General features: G+C 44.4%; 1 protein-coding gene across 2 annotated transcripts; it reads left to right on the top strand.

Moving 5' to 3' along the window:
• Positions 1-362: 362 nt before the first annotated feature.
• cdk5r1 (cyclin-dependent kinase 5, regulatory subunit 1 (p35)) lies at positions 363-6,720 on the top strand. Of its 2 annotated transcripts, none has more exons than XM_002935515.5 (2): positions 363-1,336; positions 4,719-6,720. In XM_002935515.5, exon 2 carries the CDS (start codon positions 4,830-4,832, stop codon positions 5,706-5,708), a length of 879 nt encoding a protein of 292 aa, XP_002935561.1. In that variant the 5' UTR covers positions 363-1,336; positions 4,719-4,829; the 3' UTR covers positions 5,709-6,720. The 2 variants fall into 2 exon arrangements, with proteins under 2 accessions (XP_002935561.1, XP_012808349.1); XM_012952895.3 differs by lacking the exon at positions 363-1,336 and adding an exon at positions 1,376-1,631.
• Positions 6,721-9,995: the final 3,275 nt, after the last annotated feature.

Raw genomic sequence — 9,995 nt, 5'->3', positions numbered from 1 at the left:
CAAGCCAATGTTCTGATGCTCTTAGGGTTCATCTGGTCACTGTTCAGCTTTGGGTTATGTATCAGTATGGCAGCTCACATTTGTTACTAGATGCACATTTGCAATTAATATTTATTAACCTATATTCATATATTTCACTTTTCCTTAAACTGCCAGGGCACAGCTCTAACTAAAGTACAGTCTATAAAATAAACAACTCAGTGTTTGGTGCTTCTGGTCCTTTAAAATCTCCTAGGGAGCATAGCAAGGGTTAAGGCAGAAGGTACAGTATAGCAAGTGTCTAGGGCTACTGCAGCTGTTTCCTGAAAAAAGGTAGGTGTGGCTGATGGGAGTGGGAGGAGTCAGGCTTCTGCTGAATCTGTGACATTCATTAGAGCACAGATGCTCAGCGTGCTGCCTACCCAGTTCCATGCACATCCCCGCAGAGAGAGAGAGCAGCCGGGCAGCGGGCAAGGCAAGCCCTCATTCTGGGCACTCTCTGGCATGAGGTAAATATACACAGAACTGGATCAGGCTCCCCAGGATTTGCTTGGTGTGTATTGCACCTCACAGCTTACGCCTACACTACAGACCCAAAATACTCCAGGACCAGCAACCCTGCTCCAGCTGGAATCAAGCTGCATCCCTGATGAAATCCTGTGGCCACCAGACTTGCCCTCAGGTTGGTCATCATCAGATCCATACCAGATCAGGACCAGCTGCTGGGTCAGTAGACGCTATCATCATCACAACCATTTATAACCTCCAAACCAAGACAAATAAATGATCCTTCATCACAATTTTGACTGAACGCAAGCTCAAGGCCTAGTTTTGTCATCAGAACCAGTTATCAGCCATACCTCGGAAAGGAGTTGCCAACATCACCAACCACCTATAAACTGGACTGGTTCATAGCACACACTCATCATTAGAACCAGTTTCTGTTAGAACCAGGTGTACCCCCAAAGCCAGGATACATTCATTGCCATAACTGGGTCATAATACATTTTACTTTCCAGAATCACTGCAGCTCTGAACCCAAATCTAAACTCAGTGTAGATAGAAGATACTGTCTTCATTAAATTCTATACAGACGCTTGGACCCAACAGTTGCCATATTTAGTCCAGTTGGACAGAACCAGCCTTGCTTTGAACTCATCCTGGGCAGAACTCATTGAGTTCATCTGACATTGGTGATCTGATGCGAATAAACAGAATCTGAAGGCAATAGAATAATCTGCTTTGAATAAACAGGACCGGGTCTGGGTACAATTCTGGGGCAAGAAACATAAGACATCCCCAGTACTGATTACAGACCCATATTGCAGCACCTTGGACAGGAGCGGAACACACAAAGGTAAGAGCCATAAGCAATGAAGGGGGAGGGCAATGTTGTGAATAACAGAGAGCAGCAGGGAGAGGATCTCATGCCATTGTATTGATTGGGCCAGATATCAACTCACACTTCCATACAAAGCATCCCCCCAGGCCATACAAACCCACCCCCTCCCCATATGACTGCATTATAATTGGGTTTCAGGAATCCTGACATGTCATAGGATCAGTGTTAATGGGAAGAAAGAACAATAGATTCCCTTCTTCTCTCAAGGGTAATTATCTGCCATCCTTACTGAGAAAAGCCGAGCTGCAAGGTAATCACAGCCTTATTACAATGGATCTGTGTGTCCGGGTCATGTCTGTCTGTCTGTCTGTCTGTCTGTGTCACAGTCCTTCACATCTGTACATTGTCACTGTATCCTGTTTATTTGCCTATGGCTAATTCCTTGGCTATTGGCCTTTCCTTACTATAACAGATTTATTGCTATAAATTATTTTTTAGCAGGTTTAAGGTATGGGGATTTAAATTACAGAAAGCTCCCTTATCCAGAAAGCCCAAGGTCCTGAGCAATCTGGATAATAGGTCCCATACCTGTATTTCCTGTGCAGTGAGTAAATAATAACCATGCTGATTATTATCCTCCCAGACATCACCATTCCCCACCATGCATTATGGTACAGTGCTCACATCTCTCCAGGGGTTCCATTATTATTCTAGAACCATATAAAGACTAGAATGGAACCGGCGTGATCTTTGTTTCAGCTCCCTTTTGCTGAGGCAGGAGCTTACTTAATTAATATAGGACTGAAACTGGGCCAAGCCATTGCAGGAACATGACACTTTTCTGGCTCTTTTTGGGCTTGATATTTAAGATGCATCTGCCTTTTTATGGATCTGTTTCTGGGGCCTTGTTCCAAGCTGTTCTCCAAGGTCCTAGTTCCTGTGCAGTTCTGATTTAGAGCTGTTCTGAGCTGCGGTAGGCCATTTTCTATATTCTCCTGCAGTATACAGGCACAGATTCAAAATAGGCCTGGGCATTTAAAGGATACAGGGGCCCAAACAGCCCCCCACCAGCCCAATAAATAGTGATTTTCTATGGCATCTTACAGCAGCCCCTCTAGCAGTTGCCAGAAACCACAGATTGCCAGTCCAGGCCTGGCAGTATCTTTACCATTCTAGCTGTATTCCTCATTATATACAATATTTATATTTAGTATATTTGTTTGGTTATACTGCTATATTCTACAGGAAGCATACAGCTAACCTACAGTAACTCGGTTATTTGCAGGCAATATCAGACAGAATGAGGCAATATCTGGCATGTACACATCCAAGTTGCTCTATCACCACAGTAGCACATAGTTCTAGTCCTCCAAAACACAGCTCCCCTGGTGGTAACTGACTGACAACCAACATGGCAGCTCCTACTCTGGAAATACAGGCAGGAAAATATGGGACATTCTGTGCACGCAGTTCACAGATGAATACAAATCAGCTCCCTACCATAAATCATTCCCCAACACCCCCTCTAACAATGCCCCTTCCCCCCATTAGCTAGGGTCTGTAGGACCCTTTTGCAGAGCTGACCTTATTGACAGCAGGGCCTGTTATTTCCCATCTTGCTGCCCAGCTCTTATTGATTTACAAATCCCAGCATGCATTAAAGCCTCTCTTGTTGGTGACAGCGGGAATAGCTGTATAACAACATCTGGAGGTTGCAGATTTCCTTAACAGCATCTTGCCTTACAATGCACACTCTCCCAAAGTCACAAGTTCTTCTCCTGACACCATTTTGCCTTTACACAGACATATCATAAGAACCCCATAAAACTGAGATTCCATAGGCGCAGGCTGGCAGTCGTCTTTATTAGTGATAATGATTAATGTACCACATCTATTTCCATGCTTCTAATGAGCTCTGACTCATTTACTTTCTAATTAACCCAAATGCAGGCCAGTGACAGGCTCACAAGGTAAGGCCAACCCAAACCGGAATGTTAACTGATTCATACTCCTTTGCATTCCCTTCCATTATAATGAGGCCGTTCTATATGGAGAGGCACAGACTATGCTCAGCAGGCTCACAGAATGTCACATTCTGTATCTAGGCATATTGATCTTAATATGTGGGTAGAACTATGAACATATGGACAGACAGGTTAAAGGGACATTCATCTTGGCAGGTATGAATTTAACAGAATGTTTGGGCTGAGTAAAACAAGGTTAACCACTGGGGGGCACTGTTTCTTTATTCAGCTCAAAAGGAAAGTGTAACAGTGAGAAGGAGTAGGGAAGGGAGTAAAGATATAAGGGTTAAGAAGAGACGGAGGTAAATACAGAATAGGGGAATTAGCCAAGTGTGGCTCATAGGGATTAAGCTAAAAGGGGGAGTGTGCAGAGCGTGGCACATGGAGGGACACCAAAAGTGTATGAGTATGAGTGTAGCAGGCAGAAAGGTATAGATGAAAAGAATGGCACCTTAATGTAGAAAAGACTGGAGACTAGAATGGCTCGTGGGAGGGTAAGTAATAAAGAATGGCAGGCGGTTAAGCTGTTAATGAGGGCATGGGTAGAAAATGAAGTAAATGGGGGAGAAATATACCCACAGTAAAAGTATGGGAGGGAAAAGAATGGCACCAGGGGGAAGGAATGGTGGCACAGAAAGAGAATAGAATTGGATGGTTTCCCTATGTTGCCAAAACACCTAGGTGCAGACTCCCAAATGACAGATTTTAAAGTAAAAAATGTTAGTAAATTTGGCCCAATCTGCATAGTAACATAGTAAGTTAGGTTGAAAAAAGATGTACGTCCATCACCTTCAACCATAATGCCTATATACAGTATAACCTGCCTAACCTCTAGTTAATCCAGAGGAAGGCAAAAAACCCCATATGAAGCCTCTCTAATTTGCCGCAGAGGCGAAAAAATTCCTTCCTGACTCCAAGATGGCAATCGGACCAGTCCCTGTAAGTTACAGATTGCAGATCGTTACACAATGGACTAATTACCCTTCACCTCTGCTCCAGTTTTAGCTCAGTCTGGGCCTATCTGGTTGTACTGTAGCAGGACAGGACTTGTGTAAGACCAGATGGATGCTCTCTGTAGAGGAACCAGAGCTCACTAGTCTTGTAATTGCCTCCCTTAGTTCATGTTATATGGAACAGAATAAAATACAATATAGAGCAGAGGTTTCCAAGTTTTGGCACCACTCCCAGGACCCAGCAGTGGATAGTGGGAGGCTGGCCAATTAGGGTGAGATTGTGGCATGGATGATTAGGAACTATCCCAGGATAACTGATGGGAAATGTATATATATATAAGTGGTATAGTTACCATTACTTGTCATTTGTACAATCCTGTCCAATAGGAAGAATTTAACTATAATTTTTTTCGTACCCAGGTTCATCATCGGGATTCCCAGGGTCTGGAATGACACCCAGCAGCCTTCTTACTTTGTAAGCATTTCTCAGCGCTTGAAGAGTTCAGCTCTAAAATCAGAACCCTAGCAACCATGGGGACTGTCCTTTCCCTGTCTCCTAGCTACCGCAAGGCAGGGCTATTTGATGGAGGTTCAACAAGCGTCGGCCACTACACGGCTGTCCAGAATAGCAAGAACGGAAAATCTCTAAAGAGGCACTCTATTATTTCTGTTTTGCCATGGAAGCGACTTGTTGCCGTCTCGTCCAAGAAAAGGCAACCCAAAAAGGGTCAAGCCAACGGCAGCTACCAGAACAACATTACCCACCTTAACAGTGAGAACCTTAAGAAGTCCATTTCATGCGCTAACCTATCTAGCTTTACTCAGGACACAAAAGACTCTCTTAGCAAAGGTGTTGGGGCTTCAATTACTAAGGCAGCTGGACAGCAGATCCATGCTTCTCCAAAACGTGTAGTAGTGCAAGCCTCCACCAGTGAACTGCTGAGATGTCTTGGCGAATTCCTCTGTCGAAGGTGTTACAAACTCAAACATCTGTCACCCACAGAACCTGTGCTGTGGCTTCGAAGTGTGGACAGATCTCTTCTGCTCCAAGGGTGGCAGGACCAAGGTTTCATCACCCCAGCCAATATTGTTTTCCTTTACATGCTATGCCGAGACACCATCTCTTCGGAGCTGAACACTGAGCAGGACCTACAGGCCGCATTGTTGACCTGTGTTTATCTGTCCTATTCCTACATGGGTAATGAAATATCCTACCCTTTAAAGCCCTTTCTTGTAGAGAATTCCAAGGAAGACTTTTGGGACCGTTGCCTCTCCATCATTACAATGATGAGTGCCAAAATGTTGAGAATCAATGCTGACCCCCAGTATTTCACTCAGATCTTTGCCGACCTTAAGAGCGAAGGTGCGCAAGAGGATAAAAAACGACTCTTGATAGGGCTAGACCGATGAATGGAAGCAAGCGAAGGGGCAATAGGACTCAGTGGGACACCATGTTGTGTGCTGAGATATTGAAGAGCATGCATTGCACACCATTGTTTGGAGAAAGTGATAGGGTTTGGGGATCCAGCAGGTACTGTTTTACTGACTCACATGTTTTGCAGGTCAGTGGTTTATAACACTGTTTTGCTCGGTGGGTGTGTCTGGACAGTGGTTGAACTGGATTCCCAAAATGCTTTCCTATTGGCTAAGTGTTCTGTTTTCATTTAGCGCTGTCGATTGTTTTGCACAAATAGTACTGTCCAAACAACTGAGCCAATTTCTAGGTCATTCATGCACTGCCTCGGTGCTTTAGCGATGCACTTTGAGCTCCCTGTTTAGTTGGGACTCTGGTCCCAGTCAGGGAAATGGTGGCTAACACTAATCTGTAAGAACCCAACCCCACTAAGCACCTGGCTGAAACCCACAATTAACCTTTGTAATTAGATCTGTTCTTTCATGTGCATCATTTTTAACCTTCGGGCAAGGCTGGCAGACTCCCATTTACAAGTTTCTGGGGTGTTCTACTGTAGAGTGGGTTCGATCATTTGTTGGATCAGCAAGTGGGTTGGATCATTCATCCGTTGATAAATCCTCCGTCTATAAGCAATAATGTAATAAACTGATGCCCGCTGCCCAACTGCCTGGACTACAACTACCAGCAGACAACATTCAATGGTTGTCACTGGAACTCTGGGTATTGTAGTCTAGCACCGGCCCTCCAGATGTTGCTTCACCGACATTCCACATGTAAGAAAACATACAAAATGAGTTTTTCCGTAAAGGGGAACTCCACACACAACTTTTTGAAAAGCAAACATTGCAATATAAATCAATTAAAATATATGATTGAAACAGTTACCTAAACCTAGCCCCCTGTTCCCCTGATCTGCCCGACTACTCAAAAAGAAATGTAACAGTAGTTGACTGCTCTCAGCCTGCATCCTCCAGATCCCACAATTCCCTGCACACGTGATGTCACTAAGGAAAGTAACACTGTAATCACAGTGCAATGCATTGTGGATTATGTAGTTCCTGCATGCTGCCTGTATGCAGTGGAGAAGTTGTTACAATTTGTAACATCAATGTTTTAGCCCCTCCTCCCCTGCCAGGATTTCAAATGATGCAGAAAGGGCAGAATTGTTTTGCAGCTGGATTTCAGCATATAAAAATGGTATTTATTCATACTTTTTTAAGGAACAGATTGCAGTGATAGGTATATTAGGTGTTTCTGTGTTGTGTGGGGCTCTTGAACAAATTTGGCTCAGAAGCTGGAGTTCCCCTTAAAAAAATTTAAAAGCCTCCAACCCCATTCAGTTTTCAACATTGGCCACCAATGGGTCAACAGAATTAAATGTGAATTATTTGGGGGGGCACTGTTTTTATCAAGGGCTTATTTTCACTACAGACCGGTCTCATTGCAAATGAACCATGCATCAACTGGTGCTGTTGGGTCAGAATCTGTAATGTACATGGGTTAACATGGAACTTGTATTCGACTTCAGTATTAGTCGGTTAATGGAAGTGACACTTGATCACTTCTCATGGTTTGTCCCATTGTAATTTGACCGGTGCCTGCAGTGTGTGACCCAGCCCTAGGAGAACAGCTGCCTGCAGTGTTTGAAGTGGCGCCCAGGCTTCTTGGTGCCATCTGCCTGAACTCAGGGACTAGCATGAAGTGAGGGAGAGCCGGACACCCTATGCTTAGAACAGGACAATTTCTATTGGGGAAAACATAGGTATCGGGGTTCTAGCATCCAATCCATGTGCCATTAGTTCCTGTCATTTTGTTTACCAATGCTGTTTAACCATTTGGCTGCTTGTAGGGAAAACACATGGCACAGGGAAATGTGCGGCTAAAGGGTTAATATCAGCATGCAAGAGGAAATTTCTCTTTGTTTTTATTCTATGTGCAGTATTAGAACAAATGACTGTATTATTATTAGTTATTATTATTAGTTTTTGTGTAAGTGTTTTTGGACTGAAATGTTGTGATCTGGGTGTTTGCTCGGTGTGTGCGGGGTGGAGCTCTGTGCATTCATTATGGGAGAAGGTCAGGGGATGAGGATGGTGCAGGGGTTGTTTTGCAACTAAGCAAATCTATCCCCCGACATTCCCACTTTGGGTGGGCAATATTGTGCCAATGCTGAAGGGGATAGGAAAAGTTAGAGTAAGGACCACATCAATGAGCCAAGGCGGTCCCCAATCTGATAAATAATCAAGCCTGTCCAATCTACATCTGGCCAGATATTGGTCAGGGTGGCCCCCATACACGGGCAGATAAGTCAATCTTAAGGACCCCAATCAGCAGCTGAAATCTGCCCATGTATGGCCACCTTTACACGCCAATGTAGGTGGCCCAAACATCATTACAGATTTGAAAAGGCCTCCCCACTAAGGGTGAAGACACATGGAGCTACTAGCAGCTACTTGTCACGGCTACAGGAATAGACAATGCTGATCATTTACTGATAATCGTCTCTACGTTTGTTTTACCAGAGGAAATTCTCAGTATTGTCCATGGCAGGTATTTTCTGGCATTTAGCTGTTACAAGTAGCTGCTAATAAGTAGCTCTGTGTGTCTTCACCCTAAAACCCTTGCCTGTCTATCCATCAGCCATCTTGCTCTTATCTAACATAGGGAGATAAACTTTCAGTTTTAGGTTGCTGCTATGTTTTATGTCACCAGAAATCATATCATGAACAAATCTACACACAGCAGGAAAGAATTTCATTGGATGATCCTCTTGTATTTGCTGTGCTAATAACCCTAGGGAGCCAGGCAAATTATGTATGTTGCTGTAGCTACAGTTCCCATCATGCTTTAACCCCTAATACTATGTTGTAACATGCCAAGACAGAGAATGGTAAACCATAATGTCCCCTTTTCATCTTTGCCAAGAGCCGAACCCTTTGAGGAAAATAGAGTTAAACTGACCTTCAGACTGCCAGGGTCGGACTAGCCTACCAGGGTGCCGGGGATTGTCCTGGTGGGCCACAACTCTCTTATTTCACCCATAAAGCCACATCACCTAATATCATTTAGTACATTTCATGAGTTTTTTTTTTATTATTGTAGAGGTTGGTAGGTTGTGTTATTGGAAGCATGTGTGTTAGCATATTCCAAGGAACAGGTAATATTTATTAATATATCTGCTGTTTAATAAATGCACAGAGCCAAACCCTGGGCCACAATCTGCATGCTATCTAGCAGGAACCCATGTGTTATAAGTGCCAGGTGCCTGTACTGGTAGCACCACCCAGGTCCCATGAAGACACATTAGTTAAATACATGTTGTGTGTTTATGTGTGAGCGTGTTTGAGTCACATGATAAGCAGAGAGGGTCATGGATAATAAGAAAATATCCATTCCATGTTGTATCTCTGTCCCCTTTTATTTATATTTGTACAGTGAAGATGAAAATAAAGAAACTGTGTGTGATCAGCTGTGCCTTGTGCTTGGTGTGTAGCAGTTTCAGGTAGAGTTGCCACCTTTTTGTGATGCATCATGGAGGTGGGGAAATAGGTGAAAGGAGTGGGGAAATGGGCAGGGCATAGGTGGGATGATCCTTATAAGGGCTGTGACACACGGGGAGATTACTCGCCATGCGATGTAAATAGCTGGTGGGATAGCATATGCGGCACCGCGATTTGCCGAAGTCGCAGAAGTTGCTTTGAGAGGAAACTTCTGTGTTTTTGGCAAATCGCGGTGCTGCGTATGCCATCCAGTGGGATGGCATTTCAGGGAGATTAGTCGCCTGCAACAAGGGAGATTTGTCGCACGTCGACTAATCTCCCTGAGTGCCATTGCCCTAAATGGGGAATCCGGAGGTGGGAGAGGGTCAGGGAAGGGAGGGATTTATTTATAAATTGGTGGCTGGGCAAGGAAATGGGTGGACTGGGTGGGGAAATGGGTGGGGCAATCCTTATCAGAGGGAAGGCAGGGATTTATAGGCCCTAGCTGAGGTTTTACCAGCTGGACCACTCAAATACTGGCCAGGTGGCAACCTGGGTTTCATGTGAAACTGCATTCTCTGGGCGCTGTGCAAGGAAATGGGTGGGGCAATCCTTATCAGAGGGAAGGCAGGGATTTATAGGCCCTAGCTGAGGTTTTACCAGCTGGACCACTCAAATACTGGCCAGGTGGCAACCTGGGTTTCATGTGAAACTGCATTCTCTGGGAATAGATCCCTGCAGCGCTGTGCAGCCTGCAGCTGTTGTTCTACTACATTTCTCTAAATCTCCCGGCTGACATTCATC

This window comes from Xenopus tropicalis, chromosome 10 (genome assembly GCF_000004195.4).
Source record: "Xenopus tropicalis strain Nigerian chromosome 10, UCB_Xtro_10.0, whole genome shotgun sequence".
In the NCBI taxonomy this organism is placed as follows: domain Eukaryota; kingdom Metazoa; phylum Chordata; class Amphibia; order Anura; family Pipidae; genus Xenopus; species Xenopus tropicalis.
The sequence above is the reverse complement of the archived record's forward strand: the minus strand, read 5'-3'. Positions and strand labels throughout refer to the sequence as shown.

What these genes read in the sequence shown, in the direction of transcription:
- cdk5r1 (XM_002935515.5), top strand. Translation starts at nt 4,830, where the DNA reads ATGGGGACTGTCCTTTCCCTGTCTCCTAGCTACCGCAAGGCAGGGCTA.